Source organism: Manis pentadactyla, chromosome 1 (assembly GCF_030020395.1).
Source record: "Manis pentadactyla isolate mManPen7 chromosome 1, mManPen7.hap1, whole genome shotgun sequence".
NCBI classification, from domain to species: domain Eukaryota; kingdom Metazoa; phylum Chordata; class Mammalia; order Pholidota; family Manidae; genus Manis; species Manis pentadactyla.
Genome location: NC_080019.1, coordinates 196,071,101 through 196,098,306, shown reverse-complemented (window position 1 = coordinate 196,098,306; position 27,206 = coordinate 196,071,101). Strand labels below are relative to the sequence as shown.

General features: G+C 45.9%; 1 protein-coding gene across 1 annotated transcript; it reads left to right on the top strand.

The window, feature by feature from the left end:
• The first annotated feature begins 306 nt into the window (after positions 1-306).
• On the top strand, positions 307-27,206 carry SUMO3 (small ubiquitin like modifier 3). The gene is made up of 4 exons (XM_036912074.2): positions 307-461; positions 21,230-21,358; positions 24,485-24,556; positions 25,844-27,206. The coding sequence occupies exons 1-4, from the start codon at positions 441-443 to the stop codon at positions 25,949-25,951; spliced, it is 330 nt and encodes a 109-aa protein (XP_036767969.1). The 5' UTR covers positions 307-440; the 3' UTR covers positions 25,952-27,206.

Here is a 27,206-nt window from a genome sequence, read left to right as displayed (position 1 = left end):
GTTGCTGACTGAGCTCCTGACCCAGCCTGAGCGCCCAGCCAGGCCTGCGTGGCCCGAGGGCCCTCAGTCCTCAAGCAGCCCCCGCGCGTCCCCGGGGATCCTGCGCGTCGCCTAGTTCTCTGTTCGCCCCCAGCCCAACGGCGTCCTGAGCGTCCCCTCGTCCCCTGAGCGCTCCCAGGTGTCAGGACCGCCGGACAGCGCATGGCCCACCCCGTGACGCATTTCCAATAGCCGGGAACGTCGGCCCCGCGGGGCGCGCACCCGAAACACCGGGGCGCGCGCATCGTGCACGCGCGCCATCACGTGATCCCCGCGCGGCCAATTGGCGCACCGGGATTTGGGGGGCAAAGCGCGGCCCCGCGGGCAGTTGCGGCGGGCCGAGAGCGTGACTCGCCCGCTCCGGCGCTGCTTGCTTCTCGCCGCCCGCGCCCCGCGCAGCCATGTCCGAGGAGAAGCCCAAGGTAAGGGCCGGGGCGCGGGCCGTCCGATCCCCCCCGCCGCCTGGTCGCCGGCCCCCGTGGCCTCCGGGGGTGGGAACAGTGCCGTCGGCCGGGCCCGGCCACCAGGCCTCGCGCCCCTCCCCCGGGCGCTGCTCGCTCCCCTCCCCCTCCGCACCCCAACCAGGCCCCGCCCCGACAAGGCCCCGCCCCGACAAGGCCCCGCCCCTTCCTCCGGGGAGCTCCGCCCGGGGCGGCCTTAGGACTCGGGGGGCGGGGCCGACGCGGCCCAGGAAGGCGCGGGGAAGGCTGCCTCCGGCTCGGAAGCCCCGCGCCGCGACCCCTCCCTCGCTCAGAACTGCGCGGCCCCTGACCTCCGCCCTCGCCGAGACCCTCCGCAGGACAGCCGCTCACCCCGGGACCCGCGGTCCGAGCCTCGGGCCTGGCGGCGTCTGCCGAGGCGGTGCTGAGGCTCCTTGATCCTCTGCGGTTCCCGGTGCGGAGAGCGGAGAGGACGCGAGCTGGGGACCGGCGGCGAGGCCATGGGGATAGCTGGCCAACCCCGCGCTCCGGCAGTGCGCCCACCTCCTCGTCGCCGTCCCCGGCCGTGCGCCCTTCCTTCCCGTCGCCGTCCTCTAGCGCCCACCTCACGGTTCCTAACTGCCCTCTAGATTTTGCCCACCCTGCGCAACCGCGCCCTCCTGTGTACACGCTTCACTCGGGTGCATTGGCTGTCAGTCTTTGAGAAGGCTCGCGGTTGTGTTAAATACTCTTTATTAAAAACAGGATTGTGAAGCTTTTCATATGCACTCTTGGGGTCCGTCTGTTTGACCAAGTGGAAGATCTGCTGTTGAGTTCCATGCTTTGCACAGAGGCTGCCTCGGATGCCAGCCTGGCGCTAGAGAGTGCGCTCCTCCAAGCTGAGGCGGGAGCCCCTTGTGCCCAGGCGTGCACAGGTGGCAGAGTCGCGTGGAGCTGGGTCCTGGAGCCCATGGTCTAGCCTTTGCACTCTCCCTGCCCCCTTGAGAAAAGATCCCATTCCAGAAAAACCTCTCCAGATGCAGTCGGAGCTGCCTTCGCTTTTACATTTTGATTGCAACTCAGCCTTTTACGTTGCTTCTCCTGTCCTGGGTGGTTTGTTTATTCTGGGCTAAATGTAAAGGCCCTTTCTTTCTGTTTTTCTAGGTGGCTTCCTCTTCCTGAAGTTTAAATACAATGACATGCATATGATACTCTTCAGTGTGCTTAAACTTCACTCTGGGGTGGTCACCATCCACGGTCCAGTTCAGATGAATAAACTTATTTTAACTATTGCCAAACTGACTTAGAGGTGCACCTCCTGTGCCCTTGGTCTGCTCAGGAGCTGCTCTCTCCTCTGGGCCTGGAAAGGAGGGGGACGACGCACACTCGTGGCGATAGACAGAACACCGTATGGGTCAGCTGGGAAAACTGTCTCCCTGGATAGCTGAGGCAGGGGATTGACTGTAGTGAATGTGGTTGTTATTTTCAGGGTTCTCTTTTTCTTTTACTCCTTGTTTGTTGGGAATTCACCAGGGTCTTGGACAGGTGCTCTGTTTTTGGTACCCCCAAGTTGGAGGGGAGAGGTGTCTAGGCTGTCCCTTCCTGCACCAACCCCACATCCCCCTGAGCTTCCTCCGCTGCCTCCCTGTGCTCATCTGCAGCCACTGTCCTGTGCTTCTGTTTGTTTTGTGTTCTGGTTTCCGTATCTGATTTCTTTTTTTTAGATAATTATTTTTTATTGAAGGGTAGTTGACACGCAGTATTACATTACATTAGTTTCAGGTGTACAACATAGTGATTCAACATTTATATACATGACAATTCTAGGTACCAGCTATCACCATACCAAGCTGTTACAATATCTTGACTATATTCATTACATCCCGGTTACTTATTATTTTACCATTGGAAGTGTATACTTTTTTTTTTTTTTTTTGTGAGGGCATCTCTCATATTTATTGATCAAATGGTTGTTAACAACAATAAAATTCTGTATAGGGGAGTCAATGCTCAATGCACAATCATTAATCCACCCCAAGCCTAATTTTCGTCAGTCTCCAATCTTCTGAGGCATAACGAACAAGTTCTTACATGGAGAACAAATTCTTACATAGTGAATAAGTTCTTACATGGTGAAACGTTTGGTTTTGCTCATGCATTATGAACTATAAACAGTCAGTTCAAATATGAATACTCATTTGATTTTTATACTTGATTTATATGTGGATACCACATTTCTCTCTATATCATTATTATTTTTAATAAAATGCTGAAGTGGTAGGTAGATACTAGATAAAGGTAGAAAACATAGTTTAGTGTTGTAAGAGAGCAAATGTAGAAGATCAGGTGTGTGCCTGTAGACTATGTGTTAATCCAAGCTAGACCAGGGCAATAAAACATCCACGTATGCAGAAGATTTCTCTCAGAACAGGGGGGGGTGAGGCTCTAAGCCTCACCTCTGTTGATCCCCAATTTCTCACCTGATGACCCCCCTGCGACTGTGCCTGTCTTAGGTTGTTCCTCCCTTGAGGAATCTTACCCGTCTCTGGCTAACCAGTCATCTTCCAGGGCCATACAGGGAAATGTAAAGTTGGTAAGTGAGAGAGAAACCTTATTGTTTGAAATGGTCAGCTTTTTATTTCTTAGCATATTTATGCCCTGTAGCTTCTATGCCCAGCATTTGTCTTGAGGTATCTTTACCACTTGGAAGAATTATGATACTCGGTAAATTTGATATGAGGCACGAATTCTATTTAAGGGTTGTAATTAGGAAGGAAGAAGAAAAGCTATAGAAGTAGCAGGCGGAAGAAAACATGGGAAGATTGATTATTTCTTTGACATATCTTCTTGTAGAGTAACTTCAACAGGTATAGGTTTTAAGCTACTACTTAAATTGCACACACACATTAACATAACAGGAGTATAGTTACATAACTAAAGCATACCTGTAATTACCAGCCATCTCCAGTGAAACCAAGTAAACCAGTTAGGCACCTTAGGCATTTGTGAAAACTTATCTGTGATATGGTGGATATTGTCCAACTGAACTTGAACAGTCTGAGAGAAATCAGACAAATTAAAACAACCCATTCCTGGGGAATGTTCACATCCCTTATGTTCTTTTAACAGTAAATAGTCTGTGGTTGTAAGACTTTGGAGCGCTACAATTTGCACTTCTCCAAATTCTTGGTTGAGTTCCAACAGTATAGATCCAGTCAAATTTGTTGTTTTCCTGTATGCACAGGCCAGCTTAGATATCTCCTTCCTCATTCCCATGGCAAGTCCAGGAACTGGTGGGATGAGTGCATCTACAGCTGTAGCAGTGCGTGGATCTTTGTTGGGGTTTTTTGATGATCATCTTCTGGCATGAGTCTTCCCGAGAGTGCTGATGTTGGAAGTTCTTTTTCATACCGTATCTTAGTTCATTTTCGGGGTAGCCCAATTAGGCTTTGATCCTCTGTATAAACACAAACAGACCCTTTGCCTACACTTTTATATGCCCTTTATACCCTTGTGTAGAACTCATTGGAGGTTACCACACAGGAACTGCCCTTTTTTTTTTTTTTTTGGTATCACAAGTCTACACTTACATGACGAATATTATGTTTACTAGGCTCTCCCCTATACCAGTCCCCCCTATAAACCCCTTTACACTCACTGTCCATCAGCATAACAAAATGTTGTAGAATCACTACTTGCCTTCTCTGTGTTGTACAGCCCTCCCTTTTCTCCTACCCCCCCATGCATGCTAATCTTAATACCCCCCTACTTCTCCCCCCCCCTTATCCCTCCCTACCCACCCATTCTCCCCAGTCCCTTTCCCTTTGGTACCTGTTAGTCCATTCTTGAGTTCTGTGATTCTGTTGCTGTTTTGTTCCTTCAGTTTTTCCTTTGTTCTTATATTCCACAGATAAGTGAAATCATTTGGTATTTCTCTTTCTCCGCTTGGCTTGTTTCACTGAGCATAATACCCTCCAGCTCCATCCATGTTGCTGCAAATGGTTGGATTTGCCCTTTTCTTATGGCTGAGTAGTATTCCATTGTGTATATGTACCACATCTTCTTTATCCATTCATCTATCGATGGACATTTAGGTTGTTTCCAATTCTTGGCTATTGTAAATAGTGCTGCGATAAACAGAGGGGTGCACTGATCTTTCTCATACTCGATTGCTGCATTCTTAGGGTAAATTCCTAGGAGTGCAATTCCTGGGTCAAATGGTAGGTCTGTTTTGAGCATTTTGATGTACCTCCAGACTGCTTTCCACAATGGTTGAACTAACTTACATTCCCACCAGCAGTGTAGGAGGGTTCCCCTTTCTCCACAGCCTCGCCAACATTTGTTGTTGTTTGTCTTTTGGATGGCAGCCATCCTTACTGGTGTGAGGTGATACCTCATTGTAGTTTTAATTTGCATTTCTCTGATAATTAGCGATGTGGAGCATCTTTTCATGTGTCTGTTGGCCATCTGTATTTCTTTTTTGGAGAACTGTCTGTTCAGTTCCTCTGCCCATTTTTTTTTTTTTTTAAATTATTTTTTATTGAAGGGTAGTTGACGCACAGTATTACATTACATTAGTTTCAAGTGTACAACACAGTGGTAGAACATTTATATACATAATTCTAGGTTCCAGCTATCACCCTACCAAGCTGTTGCAATATCTTGACTATATTCCTTATGCTATACATTACATCCCGGTTACTTATTTATTTTACCATTGGAAGTCTGTCCTTTTTTTTTGTGAGGGCATCTCTCATATTTATTGATCAAATGGTTGTTAATGACAATAAAATTCTGTATAGGGGAGTCAATGCTCAATGCACAATCATTAATCCACCCCAAGCCTAATTTTCGTCAGTCTCCAATCTTCTGAGGCATAACAAACAAGTTCTTACATGGAGAACAAATTCTTACATAATGAATAAGTTACATAGTGAACAGTACAAGGGCAGTCATCACAGAAGCATTTGGTTTTGCTCATGCATTATGAACTCTAAACAGTCAGTTCAAATATGAATACTCATTTGGTTTTTATACTTGATTTATATGTGGATACCACATTTCTCTCTTTATTATTATTATTTTTAATGAAATGCTGAAGTGGTAGGTAGATACAAGATAAAGGTAGAAAACATAGTTTAGTGTTGTAAGAGAGCAAATGTAGATGATCAGGTGTGTGCCTGTAGACTATGTGTTAATCCAAGCTAGACCAGGGCAATAAAACATCCACATATGCAGAAGATTTCTCTCAGAACAGGGGGGGTGAGGTTCTAAGCCTCACCTCTGTTGATCCCCAATTTCCCACCTGATGGCCCCCCTGCGACTGTGCCTGTCTTAGGTTGTTCCTCCCTTGAGGAATCTTACCCGTCTCTGGCTAACCAGTCATCTTCCGGGGCCATACAGGGAAATGTGAAGTTGGTAAGTGAGAGGGAAGCCTTATTGTTTGAAAAGGTTAGCTTTTTACTTCTTTGCATATTTATGCCCTGTAGCTTCTATGCCCAGCGTTTGTCTTGAGGTATCTTTACCACTTGGAAGAATTATGATACTCGGTAAATTTGATATGAGGCACGAATTCTATTTAAGGGTTGTAATTAGGAAGGAAGAAGAAAAGCTATAGAAGTAGCAGGTGGAAGAAAACATGGGAAGTTTGATTATTTCTTTGACATATCTTCTTGTAGAGTAACTTCAGCATATATAGGTTTTAAGCTACTGCTTAAATTGCGCACACACATTAACATAATAGGAGTATAGTTACATAACCAAAGCATATCTGTAATTACCAGCCATCTCCAGTGAAACCAAGAAAACCAGTTAGGCACCTTAGGCATTTGTGAAAAGTTATCTATGATATGGTGGATATTGTCCAACTGAACTTGAACAGTCTGAGAGAAATCAGACAAATTAAAACAACCCATTCCTGGGGGCTGTTCACATCCCTTATGTTCTTTTAACAGTAAATAGTCTGTAGTTGTAAGACTTTGGAGCGCTACAATTTGCACTTCTCCAAATTCTTGGTTGAGTTCCAACAGTATAGATCCAGTCCAATTTGTTGTTTTACTGTATGCACAGGCCAGCTTAGATATCTCCTTCCTCATTCCCATGGCAAGTCCAGGAACTGGTGGGATGAGTGCATCTACAGCTGTAGCAGTGCGTGGATCTTTGTTGGGGTTTTTTGATGATCATCTTCTGGCATGAGTCTTCCAGAGAGTGCAGATGTTGGAAGCTCTTTTTCATATCGTATCTTAGTTCATTTTCGGGGTAGCCCAATTAGGCTTTGATCCTCTGTATAAACACAAACAGACCCTTTGCCTACACTTTTATATGCCCTTTATACCCTTGTGTAGAACTCGTTGGAGGTTACCACACAGGAACTGCCCTTTTTTTTTTTTTTGCTTTGTTTTTGGTATCACTAATCTACACTTACATGATGAATATTATGTTTACTAGGCTCTCCCCTATACCAGGTCTCCCCTATAAACCCCTTTACAGTCACTGACCATCAGCATAGCAAAATGTTGTAGAATCACTACTTGCCTTCTCTGTGTTGTACAGCCCTCCCTTTTCTCCTACCCCCCCATGCATGTTAATCTTAATACCCCCCTACTTCCCCCCCCTTATCCCTCCCTACCCACCCATCCTCCCCAGTCCCTTTCCCTTTGGTACCTGTTAGTCAATTCTTGAGTTCTGTGATTCTGCTGCTGTTTTGTTCCTTCAGTTTTTCCTTTGTTCTTATATTCCACAGATAAGTGAAATCATTTGGTATTTCTCTTTCTCCGCTTGGCTTGTTTCACTGAGCATAATACCCTCCAGCTCCATCCATGTTGCTGCAAATGGTTGGATTTGCCCTTTTCTTATGGCTGAGTAGTATTCCATTGTGTGTATGTACCACATCTTCTTTATCCATTCATCTATTGATGGACATTTAGGTTGCTTCCAATTCTTGGCTATTGTAAATAGTGCTGCAATAAACATAGGGGTGCATCTGTCTTTCTCAAACTTGATTGCTGCGTTCTTAGGGTAAATTCCTAGGAGTGCAATTCCTGGGTCAAATGGTAAGCCTGTTTTGAGCATTTTGATGTACCTCCATACTGCTTTCCACAATGGTTGAACTAACTTACATTCCCACCAGCAGTGTAGGAGGGTTCCCCTTTCTCCACAGCCTCGCCAACATTTGTTGTTGTTTGTCTTTTGGATGGCAGCCATCCTTACTGGTGTGAGGTGATACCTCATTGTAGTTTTAATTTGCATTTCTCTGATAATTAGCGATGTGGAGCATCTTTTCATGTGTCTGTTGGCCATCTGTATTTATTTTTTGGAGAACTGTCTGTTCAGTTCCTCTGCCCATTTTTTAATTGGGTTATTTGTTTTTTGTTTGTTGAGGCGTGTGAGCTCCTTATATATTCTGGACGTCAAGCCTTTATCGGATGTGTCATTTTCAAATATATTCTCCCATACTGTAGGGATCCTTCTTTTTCTATTGATGGTGTCTTTTGCTGTACAGAAGCTTTTCAGCTTAATATAGTCCCACTTGTTCATTTTTGCTGTTGTTTTCCTTGCCCGGGGAGATATGTTCAAGAAGAGGTCACTCATGTTTATGTCTAAGAGGTTTTTGCCTATGTTTTCTTCCAAGAGTTTAATGGTTTCATGGCTTACATTCAGGTCTTTGATCCATTTTGAGTTTACTTTTATATATGGGGTTAGACAATGGTCCAGTTTCATTCTCCTACATGTAGCTGTCCAGTTTTGCCAGCACCACCTGTTGAAGAGACTGTCATTTCGCCATTGTATGTCCATGGCTCCTTTATCAAATATTAATTGACCATATATGTCTGGGTTAATGTCTGGATTCTCTAGTCTGTTCCATTGGTCTGTGGCTCTGCTCTTGTGCCAGTACCAAATTGTCTTGATTACTATGGCTTTATAGTAGAGCTTGAAGCTGGGGAGTGAGATGCCCCCTACTTTATTCTTCTTTCTCAGGATTGCTTTGGCTATTCGGGGTCTTTGGTGTTTCCATATGAATTTTTGAATTATTTGTTCCGGTTCATTGAAGAATGTTGCTGGTAGTTTCATAGGGATTGCATCAAATCTGTATATTGCTTTGGGCAGGATGGCCATTTTAACGATATTAATTCTTCCTAGCCACGAGCATGGGATGAGTTTCCATTTGTTAGTGTCCCCTTTAATTTCTCTTAAGAGTGACTTGTAGTTTTCAGAGTATAAGTCTTTCACTTCTTTGGTTAGGTTTATTCCTAGGTATTTTATTTTTTTTGATGCAATTGTGAATGGAGTTGTTTTCCTGATTTCTCTTTCTGTTGGTTCATTGTTAGTATATAGGAAAGCCACAGATTTCTGTGTGTTGATTTTGTATCCTGCAACTTTGCTGTATTCCGATATCAGTTCTAGTAGTTTTGGGGTGGAGTCTTTAGGGTTTTTTATGTACAGTATCATGTCATCTGCAAATAGTGACATTTTAACTTCTTCTTTACCAATCTGGATTCCTTGTATTTCTTTATTTTGTCTGATTGCCGTGGCTAGGACCTCCAGTACTATGTTAAATAACAGTGGAGAGAGTGGGCATCCCTGTCTAGTTCCCGATCTCAGAGGAAATGCTTTCAGCTTCTCGCTGTTCAATATAATGTTGGCTGTGGGTTTATCATAGATGGCCTTTATTATGTTGAGGTACTTGCCCTCTATTCCGATTTTGCTGAGAGTTTTTAACATGAATGGATGTTGAACTTTGTCAAATGCTTTTTCAGCATCTATGGATATGATCATGTGGTTTTTGTCTTTCTTTTTGTTGATGTGGTGGATGATGTTGATGGACATTCGAATGTTGTACCATCCTTGCATCCCTGGGATGAATCCCACTTGGTCATGGTGTATGATCCTTTTGATGTATTTTTGAATTCGGTTTGCTAATATTTTGTTGAGTATTTTTGCATCTACGTTAAGCAGGGATATTGGTCTGTAGTGTTCGTTTTTGGTGGGGTCTTTGCCTGGTTTTGGTATTAGGGTGATGTTAGCTTCATAGAATGAGTTTGGGAGTATCCCCTCCTCCTCTATTTTTTGGAAAACTTTAAGGAGAATGGGTATTATGTCTTCCCTGTATGTCTGATAAAATTCCGAGGTAAATCCATCTGGCCCGGGGGTTTTGTTCTTTGGTAGTTTTTTGATTACCGCTTCAATTTCGTTGCTGGTAATTGGTCTGTTTAGATTTTCTGTTTCTTTTTGGGTCAGTCTTGGAAGGTTGTATTTTTCTAGGAAGTTGTCCATTTCTCCTAGGTTTCCCAGCTTGTTAGCATATAGGTTTTCATAGTAGTCTCTAATAATTCTTTGTATTTCTGCGGGGTCCGTTGTGATTTTTCCTTTCTCGTTTCTGATACTGTTGATTTGTGTTGACTGTCTTTTCCTCTTAATAAGTCTGACTAGAGGCTTATCTATTTTGTTTATTTTCTCGAAGAACCAGCTCTTGGTTTCATTGATTTTTGCTATTGTTTTATTCTTCTCAATTTTATTTATTTCTTCTCTGATCTTTATTATGTCCCTCCTTCTGCTGACCTTAGGCCTCATCTGTTCTTCTTTTTCCAATTTTGATAATTGTGACATTAGACCATTCATTTGGGATTGCTCTTCCTTTTTTAAATATGCTTGGATTGCTATATACTTTCCTCTTAAGACTGCTTTTGCTGTGTCCCACAGAAGTTGGGGCTTAGTGTTGTTGTTGTCATTTGTTTCCATATATTCCTGGATCTCCATTTTGATTTGGTCATTGATCCATTGATTATTTAGGAGCGTGTTGTTAAGCCTCCATGTGTTTGTGAGCCTCTTTGCTTTCTTTGTACAGTTTATTTCTAGTTTTATGCCTTTGTGGTCTGAAAAGTTGGTTGGTAGGATTTCAATCTTTTGGAATTTTCTGAGGCTCTTTTTGTGGCCTAGTATGTGGTCTATTCTGGAGAATGTTCCATGTGCACTTGAGAAGAATGTATATCCTGTTGCTTTTGGATGTAGAGTTCTATAGATGTCTATTAGGTCCATCTGCTCTACTGTGTTGTTCAGTGCTTCCGTGTCCTTACTTATTTTCTGCCCAGTGGATCTATCCTTTGGGGTGAGTGGTGTGTTGAAGTCTCCTAGAATGAATGCATTGCAGTCTATATCCCCCTTTAGTTCTGTTAGTATGTGTTTCACATATGCTGGTGCTCCTGTGTTGGGTGCATATATATTTAGAATGGTTATATCCTCTTGTTGGACTGAGCCCTTTATCATTATGTAGTGTCCTTCTTTATCTCTTGTTACTTTCTTTGTTTTGAAGTCTATTTTGTCTGATATTAGTACTGCAACCCCTGCTTTCTTCTCGCTATTGTTTGCCTGAAATATGTTTTTCCACCCCTTGACTTTTAGTCTGTACATGTCTTTGGGTTTGAGGTGAGTTTCTTGTAAGCAGCATATAGATGGGTCTTGCTTTTTTATCCATTCTGTTACTCTGTGTCTTTTGATTGGTGCATTCAACCCATTAACATTTAGGGTGACTATTGAAAGATATGTACTTATTGCCATTGCAGGCTTTAAATTCGTGGTTACCAAAGGTTCAAGGTTAGCCTCTTTAGTATCTTACTGCCTAACTTAGCTCGCTTATTGAGCTGTTATATACACTGTCTGGAGATTCTTTTCTTCTCTCCCTTCTTGTTCCTCCTCCTCGATTCTTCATATGTTGGGTGTTTTGTGCTGTGCTCTTTCTAGGAGTGCTCCCATCTAGAGCAGTCCCTGTAAGATGTTCTGTAGAGGTGGTTTGTGGAAAGCAAATTCCCTCAGCTTTTGTTTGTCTGGGAATTGTTTAATCCCACCGTCATATTTGAATGATAGTCGTGCTGGATACAGTATCCTTGGTTCAAGGCCCTTCTGTTTCATTGTATTAAATATATCATGCCATTCTCTTCTGGCCTGTAGGGTTTCTGTTGAGAAATCTGATGTTAGCCTGATGGGTTTCCCTTTATAGGTGACCTTTTTCTCCCTAGCTGCCTTTAAAACTCTTTCCTTGTCCTTGATCTTTGCCATTTTAATTATTATGTGTCTTGGTGTTGCCCTTCTTGGATCCTTTCTGTTGGGGGTTCTGTGTATTTCCGTGGTCTGTTCGATTACTTCCTCCCCCAGTGTGGGGAAGTTTTCAGCAATTATTTCTTCTAAGATACTTTCCATCTCTTTTCCTCTCTCTTCTTCTTCTGTAACCCCTATAATACGGATATTGTTCCTTTTGGATTGGTCACACAGTTCTCTTAATATTGTTTCATTCCTGGAGATCCTTTTGTCTCTCTCTATGTCAGCTTCTATGCGTTCCTGTTCTCTGATTTCAATTCCATCAATGGCCTCTTGCATTCTATCCATTCTGCTTATAAACCCTTCCAGAGTTTGTTTCATTTCTGCGATCTCCTTTCTGGCATCTGTGATCTCCTTCCGGACTTCATCCCATTTCTCTTGCGTATTTCTCTGCATCTCTGTCAGCACGTTTATGATTCTTATTTTGAATTCTTTTTCAGGAAGACTGGTTAGGTCTGTCTCCTTCTCTGGTGTTGTCTCTGTGATCTTTGTCTGCCTGTAGCTTTGCCTTTTCATGGTGATAGGAATAGTCTGCAGAACTGGGACGAGTGACGGCTGGAAGGACTTCCTTTCTTGTTGGTTTGTGGCCCTCCTCTCCTGGGAGAACAGCGGCCTCTAGTGGCTTGTGCTGCGCAGCTGCGCGCAGACAGGGCTTCTGCTTCCGGCCCGGCTGCTATGGAGTTAATCTCCGCTGTTGCTGTGGGCGTGGCCTGGCTCGGGCTGCTTCTCCAAAATGGTGGAGTCGCGTTGGAGCAGGAGCTGCTGGGAGGCTATTTATCTCCGTAAGGGGCCTCCCTGCTCCCTGCCGCCCAGGGGTTAGGGTGCCCAGAGATCCCGGATTCCCTACCTCTGGATTAAGTGACCCGCCCTGCCCCTTTAAGACTTCCAAAAAGCACCCGCCAAAACAAAACAACGCCCACCAAAAAAAAAAAAAGAAAAAAAGAAAAAAAAATTTTTTTAATTAAAAAAAAAAAAATTTTTAATAAAAAAAAAAAAGGTGGTCGTTCGTTTTTCTTTATTCTGCGGTGCCAGCCTCAGGCCTCTGCTCACCGGTCTTGCTGCCCTGTTTCCCTAGTATTGGGGTCCCTATCCCTTTAAGACTTCCAAAAAGCGCTCGCCAAAACAAAACAGCAAAAAAGCAAAAAAAAAATGGTCGCGCGCTTTTCTTATGTCCTCTGTCGCCCAGCCTCCAGTGCCTGCTCACTGTTCTTGCTGCCCTATTTTCCTAGTATCGAGGGCCCTGCACTCTGGCCCGGATGGCTGGGGCTGGGTGTTCGGCAGCCCTGTGCTCCGTCTCCCTCCCGCTCTGCCTGCTCTTCTCCCGCCGGGAGCTGGGGGGAGGGGCGCTCGGCTCCCGCGGGGCCGGGGCTTGTATCTCACCCCCTTCGCGAGGCGCTGGGTTCTCTCAGGTGCGGATGTGGTCTGGATATTGTCCTGTGTCCTCTGGTCTTTATTCTAGGAAGGGTTGTCTTTGTTATATTTTCATAGATATATGTTGTTTTGGGAGGAGATTTCCGCTGCTCTACTCACGCCGCCATCTTCCGCCCCTCCTGCCCATTTTTTAATAGGGTTATTTGTTTTTTGTTTGTTGAGGCGTGTGAGCTCTTTATATATTCTGGACGTCAAGCCTTTATCGGATGTGTCATTTTCAAATATATTCTCCCATACTGTAGGGTTCCTTTTTGTTCTATTGATGGTGTCTTTTGCTGTACAGAAGCTTTTCAGCTTAATATAGTCCCACTTGTTCATTTTTGCTGTTGTTTTCCTAGCCCGGGGAGATATGTTCAAGAAGAGGTCACTCATGTTTATGTCTAAGAGGTTTTTGCCTATGTTTTCTTCTAAGAGTTTAATGGTTTCATGACTTACATTCAGGTCTTTGATCCATTTTGAGTTTACTTTTGTATGTGGGGTTAGATAATGGTCCAGTTTCATTCTCCTACATGTAGCTGTCCAGTTTTGCCAGCACCATCTGTTGAAGAGACTGTCATTTCGCCATTGTATGTCCATGGCTCCTTTATCAAATATTAATTGACCATATATGTCTGGGTTAATGTCTGGATTCTCTAGTCTGTTCCATTGGTCTGTGGCTCTGCTCTTGTGCCAGTACCAAATTGTCTTGATTACTGTGGCTTTATAGTAGAGCTTGAAGTTGGGGAGTGAGATGCCCCCTACTTTATTCTGCTTTCTCAGGATTGCTTTGGCTATTCGGGGTCTTTGGTGTTTCAATATGAATTTTTGAATTATTTGTTCCAGTTCATTGAAGAATGTTGCTGGTAGTTTCATAGGGATTGCATCAAATCTGTATATTGCTTTGGGCAGGATGGCCATTTTGATGATATTAATTCTTCCTAGCCACGAGCATGGGATGAGTTTCCATTTGTTAGTGTCCCCTTTAATTTCTCTTAAGAGTGACTTGTAGTTTTCAGAGTATAAGTCTTTCACTTCTTTGGTTAGGTTTATTCCTAGGTATTTTATTTTTTTTGATGCAATTGTGAATGGAGTTGTTTTCCTGATTTCTCTTTCTGTTGGTTCATTGTTAGTGTATAGGAAAGCCACAGATTTCTGTGTGTTGATTTTGTATCCTGCAACTTTGCTGTATTCCGATATCAGTTCTAGTAGTTTTGGGGTGGAGTCTTTAGGGTTTTTTATGTACAGTATCATGTCATCTGCAAATAGTGACATTTTAACTTCTTCTTTACCAATCTGGATTCCTTGTATTTCTTTGTTTTGTCTGATTGCCGTGGCTAGGACCTCCAGTACTATGTTAAATAACAGTGGAGAGAGTGGGCATCCCTGTCTAGTTCCCGATCTCAGAGGAAATGCTTTCAGCTTCTCGCTGTTCAATATAATGTTGGCTGTGGGTTTATCATAGATGGCCTTTATTATGTTGAGGTACTTGCCCTCTATTCCCATTTTGCTGAGAGTTTTTATCATGAATGGATGTTGAACTTTGTCAAATGCTTTTTCTGCATCTATGGAGGTGATCATGTGGTTTTTGTCTTTCTTTTTGTTGATGTGGTGGATGATGTTGATGGACATTTGAATGTTGTACCATCCTTGCATCCCTGGGATGAATCCCACTTGGTCATGGTGTATGATCCTTTTGATGTATTTTTGAATTCGGTTTGCTAATATTTTGTTGAGTATTTTTGCATCTACGTTAAGCAGGGATATTGGTCTGTAGTGTTCGTTTTTGGTGGGGTCTTTGCCTGGTTTTGGTATTAGGGTGATGTTAGCTTCATAGAATGAGTTTGGGAGTATCCACGCCTCCTCTATTTTTTGGAAAACTCTAAGGAGAATGGGTATTATGTCTTCCCTGTATGTCTGATAAAATTCTGAGGTAAATCCATCTGGCCCGGGGGTTCTGTTCTTTGGTAGATTTTTGATTACCGCTTCAATTTCATTGCTGGTAATTTGTCTGTTTAGATTTTCTGTTTCTTTCTGGGTCATTCGTGGAAAGTTGTATTTTTCTAGGAAGTTGTCCATTTCTCCTAGGTTTCCCAGCTTGTTAGCATATAGGTTTTCATAGTATTCTCTAATAATTCTTTGTATTTCTGTGGGGTCCATCATGATTTTTCCTTTCTCGTTTCTGATACTGTTGATTTGTGTTGACTCTCTTTTTCTCTTAATAAGTCTGGCTAGAGGCTTATGTATTTTGTTTATTTTCTCAAAGAACCAGCTCTTGGTTTCATTGATTTTTGCTATTGTTTTATTCTTCTCAATTTTATTTATTTCTTCTCTGATCTTTATTATGTCCCTCCTTCTGCTGACCTTAGGCCTCATCTGTTCTTCTTTTTCCAATTTCGATAATTGTGACATTAGACCATTCATTTGGGATTGTTCTTCCTTTTTTAAATATGCTTGGATTGCTATATACTTTCCTCTTAAGACTGCTTTTGCTGTGTCCCACAGAAGTTGGGGCTTAGTGTTGTTGTCGTCATTTGTTTCCATATATTCCTGGATCTCCATTTTGATTTGGTCATTGATCCATTGATTATTTAGGAGCGTGTTGTGAAGCCTCCATGTGTTTGTGAGCCTTTTTGCTTTCTTTGTACAGTTTATTTCTAGTTTTATGCCTTTGTGGTCTGAAAAGTTGGTTGGTAGGATTTCAATCTTTTGGAATTTTCTGAGGCTCTTTTTGTGGCCTAGTATGTGGTCTATTCTGGAGAATGTTCCATGTGCACTTGAGAAGAATGTATATCCCGCTGCTTTTGGATGTAGAGTTCTATAGATGTCTATTAGGTCCATCTGCTCTACTGTGTTGTTCAGTGCTTCCGTGTCCTTACTTATTTTCTGCCCGGTGGATCTACCCTTTGCGGTGAGTGGTGTGTTGAAGTCTCCTAGATGAATGCATTGCAGTCTATTTCCCCCTTTAGTTCTGTTAGTATGTGTTTCACATATGCTGGTGCTCCTGTGTTGGGTGCATATATATTTAGAATGGTTATATCCTCTTGTTGGACTGAGCCCTTTATCATTATGTAGTGTCCTTCTTTATCTCTTGTTACTTTCTTTGTTTTGAAGTCTATTTTGTCTGATATTAGTACTGCAACCCCTGCTTTCTTCTCACTGTTGTTTGCTTGAAATATGTTTTTCCATCCCTTGACTTTTAGTCTGTACATGTCTTTGGGTTTGACGTGAGTTTCTTGTAAGCAGCATATAGATGGGTCTTGCTTTTTTATCCATTGTATTACTCTGTGTCTTTTGATTGGTGCATTCAGCCCATTAACATTTAGGGTGACTATTGAAAGATATGTACTTATTGCCATTGCAGGCTTTAAATTCGTGGTTACCAAAGGTTCAAGGTTAGCCTCTTTAGTATCTTACTGCCTAACTTAGCTCGCTTATTGAGCTGTTATATACACTGTCTGGAGATTCTTTTCTTCTCTCCCTTCTTGTTCCTCCTCCTCGATTCTTCATATGTTGGGTGTTTTGTGCTGTGCTCTTTCTAGGAGTGCTCCCATCTAGAGCAGTCCCTGTAAGATGTCCTGTAGAGGTGGTTTGTGGGAAGCAAATTCCCTCAGCTTTTGTTTGTCTGGGAATTGTTTAATCCCACCGTCATATTTGAATGATAGTCATGGTGGATACAGTATCCTTGGTTCAAGCCCCTTCTGTTTCATTGTATTAAATATATCATGCCATTCTCTTCTGGCCTGTAGCGTTTCTGTCGAGAAGTCTGATGTTAGCCTGATGGGTTTTCCTTTATAGGTGACCTTTTTCTCTCTAGCTGCCTTTAAAACTCTTTCCTTGTTCTTGATCTTTGCCCTTTTAATTATTATGTGTCTTGGTGTTGTCCTCCTTGGATCCTTTCTGTTGGGGGTTCTGTGTATTTCCGTGGTCTGTTCGATTATTTCCTCCCCCAGTTTGGGGATGTTTTCAGCAATTATTTCTTCTAAGATACTTTCCATCTCTTTTCCTCTCTCTTCTTCTTCTGTAACCCCTATAATACGGATATTGTTCCTTTTGGATTGGTCACACAGTTCTCTTAACATTGTTTCATTCCTGGAGATCCTTTTATCTCTCTCTATGTCAGCTTCTGTGCGTTCCTGTTCTCTGGTTTCAGTTCCATCAATGGCCTCTTGCATCATATTCGTTCTGCTTATAAACCCTTCCAGAGTTTGTTTCATTTCTGCGATCTCCTTCCTGGCATCTGTGATCTCCCTCCGGACTTCATCCCATATCTCTTGCGTATTTCTCTGCATCTCTGTCAGCATGTTTATTATTCTTATTTTGAATTCTTTGTCAGGAAGACTGGTTAGGTCTGTCTCCTTCTCTGGTGTTGCCTCTGTTATCTTTGTCTGCCTGTAGTTTTGCCTTTTCATGGTGATAGGAATAGTTTGCAGAGCTGGGACGAGTGACGGCTGGAAGGACTTCCTTTCTTGTTGGTTTCTGGCCCTCCCCTCCTGGGAGAACAGCGACCTCTAGTGGCTTGTGCTGGGCAGCTGCGCGCAGAGTGGGTTTGTGCTTCCTGCCCGGCTGCTATGGAGTTAATCTCCGCTGTTGCTGTGGGCGTGGCCTGGCTCAGGCCTCTGCTCCAAAGTGGTGGATTCGCGTTGGAGGGGGAGCGGCCTGGAGGCTATTTATCTCCGTAAGGAGCCTCCCTGCTCCCTGCAGCCCAGGGGATTAGGGTGCCCAGAGAGCCCCGGATTCTCTACCTCTCGATTAAGTGTCCCTCCCTGCCCCTTTGAAACTTCCAAAAACCAAACAACCATAAAAAAAAAAAATTTAAATTAAAAAAAATTTTTTAAATTTTTAATTAAAGAAAAAAGAAAAAGGTGGCTGCTCGTTTTTCTTTATTCTCCGGCGCCAGCCTCAGGCATCTGCTCACCGGTCTTGCTGTCCTGTTTCCCTAGTATTGGGGTCCCTATCCCTTTAAGACTCCCAAAAAGCACTCGCCAAAACAAAACAGCAAAAAAAAAAAAAAAAAATGGTCACTCGCTTTTCTGGTGTCCTCCGGTGCCAGGCCACCAGTGCCCGCTCACTGTTCTTGCTGCCCTGTTTTCCCAGTATCGAGGGCCCTGCACTCTGGCCCGGATGGCTGGGGCTGGGTGTTCGGCAGTCCTGGGCTCCGTCTCCCTCCCGCTCTGCCTGCTCTTCTCCCGCCAGGAGCTGGGGGGAGGGGCGCTCGGCTCCCGCGGGGCCGGGGCTTGTATCTTACCCCCTTCGCGAGGCGCTGGGTTCTCTTAGGTGCGTATGTGGTCTGGATATTGTCCTGTGTCCTCTGGTCTTTATTCTAGGAAGGGTTGTCTTTGTTATATTTTCATAGATATATGTGGTTTTGGGAGGAGATTTCCGCTGCTCTACTCACGCCATCTTCCGCCCCTCTGATTGTTTTTTTTTTTACATAGCCATATCTTTTCATTAAAAAAGCAAATGCATCCTCTATCCTTTTTAACACCATCTACAAAAATTAACTCAGAATGGATCAAGGACCTAAATGTAAGACCTAAAACAATAAACTGTTAAGAGAACACATAGGATAAAATTTCACTTGGATTTGACAAAGATTTCTTAGATATGACACCAAAGACACAGGCAACAAGAGAAAAAATAGATTAGGCTTCATGAAAATTAAACTGCATCAGAGACACTATGAACAGACTAAAGAGGCAACTCCAGAAGGGGAGAAGATACTGCAAATTGTGTATCTGACCAGAGGTTAACACCCCAAATATACAGAGAACTCCTAAAACTCAACAACAAAAAACCTGGTTGAAAGACAGACAAAGGACTTGAACAGACCTTTTCCAAGCAAGACATACAAATGGCCAACAAGTCCATGAGGGGATGCTCAGCACCACTGCCGTCAGAGACATGCAAATGCAAACGACAAAGAGACAGCACCTCCCACCCATGGGGATGGGGCTGCCATCAAAAAACCAGAAAACAACAGTGCTGGTGTGCATGGGGAGAAACCGGGGCCTGGGCACTGCAGGTGGGAAGGTGACACGGTGCAGCTGCTGTGGACAATGGCTCAGCGGTTCCTGAACACTGAACACAGTAGTGCCACGGGACCCAGCAACTCCACTGCTGGGGGTATAGCCAACGGAAGTGAAACAGGGTCCTGAGCCATCTGCACACCCATGTTCACAGCTCCGTGCCTCACGGTGGCCAAAACGTGCAAGTAACCCAAGTGTCCGTCCATCCGTGGATGAAGGATACACAAAACGTCCATCACACAGTGGATTACTCAGCCTTAGAAAGGAAGTTCCGACGCACACACCACGTGGACGAAGCTCGAGGGCATTACGCTCCGTGGAGCAGGGAAGATGCAAAAGGACAAATACTGGACCCCATTTATGTGAGGACCCTAGAGCTGTCAGATTCCTGGAGACAGAAAGTAGGTTGGTGGCGGCCATTCTTCAGGGGCTGGGGAAGGGAGAATGGGAGTTGGTGTTTAATGGGGACAGAGTGTCAGTTTTACAAGATGGAGAGTGGAGGTAGATGGTGGTGATGGTTGCCCAGCATTGTGCATGTATTTAATACCACAAAAATGGTTAAAATGGTAATTTTTATGTTTTGTGTATTTTAACACAATTTAAAAAAAGAAAAAAATATTCTCTAAATGCAGTGTAATACCTGGATTGGATCCTGGAAAGCATAGGGCGTTGGTGGAAGTACTGGTGAAATAGCAGAGAAGCTTGGCGTCCCATCGCTAGCGCTGTGCCCACGTTGGCTTCCTGGGCGTGACTGAGGTGCTGTGGTTGGGGAAATGCTGACACGGGGCACCGGGCAAGGGCTGCACAGGAGGGCTCTCTGTTTTGCAACTTTTCTGTAAATGTAAAATTATTCCAAAATAAAGTCTTTACTTGGAAAAAAACAAAAACAAATGCATCCTTGGTCTCCCGTAATGACGGGGATGCTCATGAGGAGACCCAGCCCCACCCTGGCCTTGGGGCACTGGGCACCCCCACTGGCCTCGCCTGGCCGCCCCACACTGCAGTCCTGGTCCTGGAGAGGGCCTGGCCGCGCTGGTGCTGGGGTGGCCTCGCCACAGGAGGAGGTGCCTCTGGCCCCGGGGTGCGTAGAGCCGGACATCTGCCTTAGCCTGGCTGCTGGGATCTCACCTGCTGGGGCCACTGCCTGGGCTGCTCCGAGCTGCCTGGACGGAGCTGCAAAGCCCCTTGAGGCCCCCAGGAGCATGTGCACAGATGTGGCCTCCTGACCCCAGGGCCCTTCTGTTGGCCCGGCTAGGGACACAGGGAGAGTAGAGCAGGGTCCCCAGCCCAGGAGGGAGGGGCAGCGGAATCCTCCGAGGGAGCCTGTCAGGGCCAGCCCTCAGCCCTGACGTGGCAGTCAGCTCCTCGAGTCCACAGTGGTGCAGGACACGCCGGAAGGATGAGTACTGGGTGGGGGGAAATGCACTTGGTGCTCCTTGATCACCATTGGAGCTATTTCAGATCAGCTCGGGTCAGCCCCAGCATTTTATTAAAAACTGAGCAACTCCTTCCTTCCTGAACAGTGCCAGGTAAACGAGGCAGCCCCGCCCACAGGGCCATCCGCGGCACGTCCCACAGGGAGTGCCATGCGGGCTCCAGACTGAGCCACCCTGGTGGCTGCTGCTCCTGAACAGCGGCTTCTTGCGTTAATTCCACATGTATATCCAGGTGACAAGACACCCCAGTCATGTGATGGTTCAGGAGCCTTGTGTGTGTGTCATGAATTACATAAGAGAAACGCTGGACTTGTTCCCTTCAGGTAGGACGGACTGGGACCGGAGACCACAGGAGCGCTGGGCCCGCACTTGCGGTCAGCAGCAGGAGGTGGAGGTTGCGTGTGAAGTCGGGACCCCCGGCCGGATGGTGGCATGCCACTTTTCTTTAGTCGTAGACACTTGTCGTTTGTTCTATTTTACAGTCCTGTACAAGTGTATTTACCCTGAGAACATGCGTTTACTAGTTTCATAAGTGTAATCTTAGCACAAAGATGGATTTTTCTTAGAATTAACTATCTGAAATCTGAATGTGCACTCCATTTCCTTACAAGTGGATGCTTAGCAAATAGAAGTTAAAAATAAATTCTGTGTAAAGATAATCACATGAGTGACTCTGGGTTGCTGGAGATTTTCAAGAATTAGGTTGGTTTGAGAGACTTAAACTGCAGCAGTTACCTAAAGACTCTCAGTTTTAAATGGACGTTGTTTTGAGACACGGTGTTGAGGCCCAGTCTCTCATTTCTTGCAGGAGGGAGTAAAGACAGAGAACGACCACATCAACCTGAAGGTGGCTGGGCAGGACGGGTCCGTGGTCCAGTTCAAGATCAAGAGACACACCCCGCTGAGCAAGCTGATGAAGGCCTACTGCGAGAGGCAGGTGTGTCCTCCCTCCCGCGGCCTGGGGCCTGGCGCTTTGCCCTTCAGAGCGAACCCCGGCCCCTTGAGTCACTGGAGTCCAGGCTGTTCAGGGTTCCGTTGTCCTGGAGGCGTGTGTGTGCACGTGTGTCTGTGGGTGCGTGTGTGTGTGCATGTGAGCGATGCCCTTGGGGCTGTTTCTTGTCAGCCCCTGTCATCTCCTGGTCACCCTGTCAGCTCTCTTCCCCGGGGATCCTGCTGTTCTCCCTCGGCAGGCAGGCCACGGGGCCGACTTGCTCCCTGGAGGTCGCCTTGCGAGTTTGTCGCATGCAGCCCTGTGGCTCCTTCAGGTGCCGCGGGCACACACAGGTGAAGACGCTGCCTGCAGTACCATGGTTCCCAGAAAATCCTTGATCCTTTCCTTTTATTTTCTGGTTTCCAAAATACTCAGCTGACCGATTAGCCCTCTGCCCCAGACAGTGGTGTGCCGTGCTGGTGTCCCTGCGGGTGCCCCGGGGCTTGTCCCACGGTCTGCTCTGCTCTCTCGGGCTCTTGGGCCCCCTGTGGCCGCAGCCTCTGCTCCAGGGCCTGGGCCTTTCCCTGAATGCTTTGAAAATACTAGTCGGTTAGTTTCCACACTTGGCTTTGACCCTGCTGGCCTTGGCATTTTTATTACAAAACACCCCTCAAGAAAGCAACATGCCTTCTGCTCACCCCAGGCCACCACTGCAGCTGCTCCGCCTGCACTTGACTCTCCCAGTAAATGGGCCACTACTTGTATTTCTGCCTGTCTTGACTCGGGTTGTTTCCCCAGTGAAAGGAGGACCTTAGCTCCCTGACATGGCTGCCACACGCCCTTCCTGTGGTGCTCAGGCACCCCCATCCCCAGTGCCCCGGGGGAGGGCTGGCCTTGTTCTGGTGGTGGGCATGGAACGTTCTGGGTGCCTGTTATTGGATCACCCCATTCTCCGCTGTCCTGCACGATCCCCTAGGTCGGTGGCCCTGGTGGCCCTCTCCCACATCTTGTGACTTTGCTATTTCCACATCCCTCTGGCAGCTCCCCTCCTGCCCCCCGGGCCTGCCATCTCCCCAGAGCTTCCTCAGAATTATTCTGGAAACTTCTCTCACTTCCCTCCCGGTATTTTTTAGATTAATCTTCTTCCCCAGTCTTGATGAAACATGTCTTCCAGTATCCTGTTCTGAAAAGTTTTATTAAGTGCAGCAGCTTTGACACCCAGCGTGTTTGAAAATGACTGCTTTTTATAACCCTTCACGCTTGACTATTTGGTTGCATGTAAATGTCTAGGTGGAAATTCATTTTCTGTTTTTGGAGCTAGTGCAGCATTTTCTTCTCTCTTTCAGTGTTGATGTGAAAAGTTCAGGGACATTTTGATTCTCTGTCTTTGTATGTGACTTGGTTTTTCTCTGAGAGCATCTGGGACACATTCCTGTGTTCTGGAATTTCACTGTCATGTGGTCTGAGGTGCATAATTTTTTCCCATCCATTTCTCTGGGCCCTTTTGACCCAGAAACTTAGTTCCACTCAGAGAATGGCTGTGCACTGGCGGGCTGACTGTTCAGGCCCCTGTGCCCCTGCCCCTTGCAAGACCCCGTGCACCCCAAGCTGCTGCCTCTGGGTGTGCGGTCAGGGTCATCTCCCATTTGCACTGGGCTTTGTTGTGCTGTTCTCCCCTTTCTGGGATGTTTTCTGTTCCTACCTTATATGAGGGTCTTCCTTCTGCCGTGGTTTCTAATTTCCAAATGTTCTTCATTTGTTCTTGTGAGGGCTTCTTTTCTCCCTAGCAGCCACTTGCTGTCACTTTCCAGCTCCCTAAGAATTTCAGGGGTGTGGGTGTGGGACTGTTCTCTGCTCTCCTCCTCTGCCTGTGCCCCTGACGGCCTTTCCTTCATGTTGGGCTGATCTCACATCTGAGACCTTCTTTGCATGTCCTGTAATCCTCAGTTAACTGCCCACAGTTAGGAAGGAAACCCTAAGAGGCCCGGGAGCAGCTGTGTGCAGAGGGGTCCTCAGGGCCGCAAGCTGCCGTGGGTTTCGTTCACGGGACTGGTGGCTCTGTGTGGGCTCCCGGAGGTTACGACCGTGAGTTATCAGCTTCCCAGAAGTGGCCCCTCTGCTCCTGCCTGTGTGCCCGGAGCACAGCTGGATGGAACAAGGGTGCTTGGAGGTGGCGGTGGGCATGCTGGCTTTTCCTCCTGCTTGAGGCTGGCAGCTTGTTGCTGCCTCACTTGCGCCTGGTGTCTTGAGGCCCAGGCCTCTGAGGCCATCTCTCCAGAAGGTATACCTTCTACCTGTGGGGGGACAGTACCAGGCCTCGTGGGGTGGGGGACCTGATGTGGGGTCTGACAGGAACTTTGAAGCAGTCATCCAGCCTTGGCTGCTCACTGCCTGCCTCCCTCAGACCTGCGTCGCCTCTTCGCCTCTCAGGTTCTGCGTTTTGCTGCCCCCACCCCCACCCTGACCTTGGGGTCTAGTGTCCATGCGCTGTAGCTTCCAGCCCAGTGACATCCTTTGTGTGCCGGCCTGTCCCCATTCCTGTTCTTTGTCTTTGTTGCTGCCTTTCTTTAGAAGGTTTTAGGAGGAAGCAGAGAGTGCATGTTTAATCCTGTCTGTCCTGCTTACATGAAATCAGAACTGCTTTTTAAAAGGAAATGTTTCTGCATACTGACCATGTTAACCATTCCCTTAGGACACAGAAAGGCTGCCTGTGCTCCTTTCTGGATAGAAAATACCCTCCTGTTGCCTTTCTTCAAGGCCAGAGTCATTGGGGCTGCTTCCTGGTTTATGCAGTCTTCTCATCATGGCCTCATTGTCCTCTGAGCTGTTCCCAAGAATCCCTTTTGAGGTGGAGAAATGGTGGTGCTGACAGCACAAAATTCCTGCTCAGCTTTGGAGGGGAATGAGGGGTGACTGAGGCCCAGCACCAGGGACTGGCAGATGGTAGAATAGGGGTTCCTGGGAGTATTGGTGTTGGGGCACCACTGAAATGGGCTATAGGCCCACTGGCAGGTCTTTGGATCAACCAGGTTGTGAATCTGTATATTCAGAATTCTTATATAAATACTTGATTTTTTTGGAATTAAATGTGTTAGCTAGAAATATTTAATGATAATTTCTTTTTCTTTTCAGGGCTTGTCAATGAGACAGATTAGATTCAGGTTTGATGGGCAACCAGTTAATGAGACAGATACCCCAGCACAGGTATGAGCGCCAGCTTCCTGTGCATACTCGAGGGCTGCTTCTGACCTGCATTTGACCGACTGCCCTTTGGGAGGCTCCTATTTGAGTCACTGATTGGTGCTCACTAAGAATGCCTTACGTTTTCTTAATGGTTTCAGTTATCAGATTGATGTTTTAATTTTGAGGTTTGATTTTTCAAATGAGAAAAATGCATTGTCAGACATCATCTTCCATATTGGGAGATGGAGTAGAGGCCTGGGTGCTCAGCAGAGGTGGTCCAGAGTCATAGATGAGGACCATTACCCACCCAGTGTCTGTCTAGGCCATCCGGGCAGGTGCAGTTACACCCACTAGTGATCTGGACACTTGAGTCTGCAATGCTAGTCACTTTGTAGCTAAGTTCCTGGCTCGGTTCTTGTGCCGTTCAAATATTTACGCACAAGGGGTGAAGGTGGAGAGGAGAGGTAGCCTTGTACTGCTACGGCAGAGTGGTCAGCTCTTCTGTGGGGCTTCTGGAGCCAGGCTGGCCCTCCAGCTTGTCGCTCTGGCCACTGAGTACCCCATAGTGTCTGCAGCGGGACGGAGCCCTGCCAGCCCGACAGTACCGCTCTCCATTTGAGAAATTCCTGGGAACCCTGCTGCTTCCAGCCCTGGGTAGTCTCTGTATGAGCTGGCAGGAGCTTCCTTTTGCTCAGAGAATAGGCAAAGGTCGGGGTGTTTGTGTGCCTGCCATGTCAGGAGAAGCAGGTGGTAAGCTCTGCACCAGCTCTGCCCTGGTCTTGAAGGAGAGGGAAGGAGCAGAGAGGAGAAGCCAGTGTGGTGGGTCCCTTGCTCTCGCAGGTCCTTCTGTGATTGTTTGCTTTGGATGTCATACATGAACCACTGCACTCAGGATAAAGCAGGTGGCCCCTGCCGAGCCCTGGGACTCAGTGCCACTCACTGGATGTTCCTAATTATAATCTGATTTTGTGTAATTTTTGGTAAAAATTTTAGACACTATTTTTAAATGAGTTTTGGGTTTTCTCTCAGTTAAAAAGTCCTTAGCTTTGACCGTTCTTTTGGAATTTTGTTAGGGAAAGCTGCATGAATACGTAAGGTTTATTGGAAATCCAAAATTAGGCATCCCTTCCCTGCATGTTACCTGAGGGGTGGCCACAGAGCAGAGGTGCGATGGGGGCAGGGGCATCCTCTGGGGGAGGGAAACAGCTCCATACACAGGTGGACTTTGCAGATTTTCTGTTCCTGTGATGGTGAGAAAACTAACAGCTTCCCTCTCTCCCACTGTGCCTGTCGCAACACCCCTGCCAGCTGGAGATGGAGGATGAAGACACCATTGACGTGTTCCAGCAGCAGACAGGAGGCTCTTGGGAGACCAGCCCTTGCTCGGGGTGCCTCCATCCTCACATCTGCTATTGAATAGTGAACGTGTGACCATCCCAGTCGCAAAGGAGCCCGAAGCTGAGAACATTCACCAAAATTACTTTCCTCCCTCTTTGTACTGCAGCTCAGAACTCCGTCTGCAGCAGTGAATCCACAGCTTAGGGCTCGCCAATCACAGTCATATCTTGGTTTAGATAAAACGAGTTGTGAGGTTTCTTGGGTTGGTTTTTGTTTTTCCCTCTTTCTGTAACATTTCCCCCAACTTGTGGCCTGAATGTCCACTTTTAGTCTGGGTGGGGATCTTCTCCCAGGCATTGATCCCCCTGCCCCCACTGCTTATTCCAGTCATGTAGAGAACTCACATCACCACAGTGGGGGGGGAAGTGGGGGGCTTCTGTTGGACTGAGTGTTGGGGGCATGGTGAGGAAGGAAGAAACTTTCACTTATACTATTTCTTGTAGGCACAGGTTTTTAAAATGCTAATGTTGCAAATTATGTTTTGTCAGAATATGGTAAAGTTGAAGGGAAATACTGGAACACTTTTTAAAGAATAAAAAGAAAAATAAGTCCTTCAGCAACATGGCCCTAGGCACTGTGCTCCTTGTACCCCCTGGGGCAGGGTCAAAGGCTCAGGACCCGCGACCACCCATTGCCCTGCCATGTTGTGTGGCAAGCCTGGTGTGGCTGAAACTGGCTTATCTCTTGATATGGAAGAAAGCAACTCCCACATATCCCGCTTGGTATTAGTACCGTGGCCTCAGATTTCTTCTAGTATTTGCTTCTGATGAATAATTATGGTCTATACATAAAAAGGTAAGATTTAAGTATTGCTGAATTTGCAGTTTTGTGTTAAGAGCTATTTCAAAGTGTGGTTACAAATGAAGCTCATGGAAAAATGACTTTGTCTTCTCATGGGCTTGTGCTATGCTGCTTTCCAAACAGGTATGGAATTTATGCATTAGTATGTGATTTCAGTTTTGTGAAGCATTTTTGGATCTGTACCAATTAACCTGATAGTTCTGCTGTCCACCTATGTGGACCCACTGATGGTCCTCCTCTGTTGTTCTAGTCACCTGCACAGTGACCATGACCATCGTCTCTTGCTTGCCTCAAATCTTGCTCAAGATGTTTGCATTTCCTCTGTTGTGCTGTTTGGGTGTGGGTGGGATGTCTGCTGGCTCTCTTGTGTTTATTCACCAATTTGTACATTATTTGTTGTCCTTTACTACTGTAAACAGTAAATATAGTTTGATATTCTGTCTCTTGGCTTGTATTAAATACTGCATTTGGA

Excerpts from the sequence above, each read along its gene's own strand:
- SUMO3 (XM_036912074.2), top strand. The coding sequence starts at position 441 with ATGTCCGAGGAGAAGCCCAAG. Across the intron at positions 462-21,229 it reads TGTCCGAGGAGAAGCCCAAG|GAGGGAGTAAAGACAGAGAA; the intron begins GTAAGGGCCGGG and ends CATTTCTTGCAG. Across the intron at positions 21,359-24,484 it reads AGGCCTACTGCGAGAGGCAG|GGCTTGTCAATGAGACAGAT; the intron begins GTGTGTCCTCCC and ends TTTTCTTTTCAG.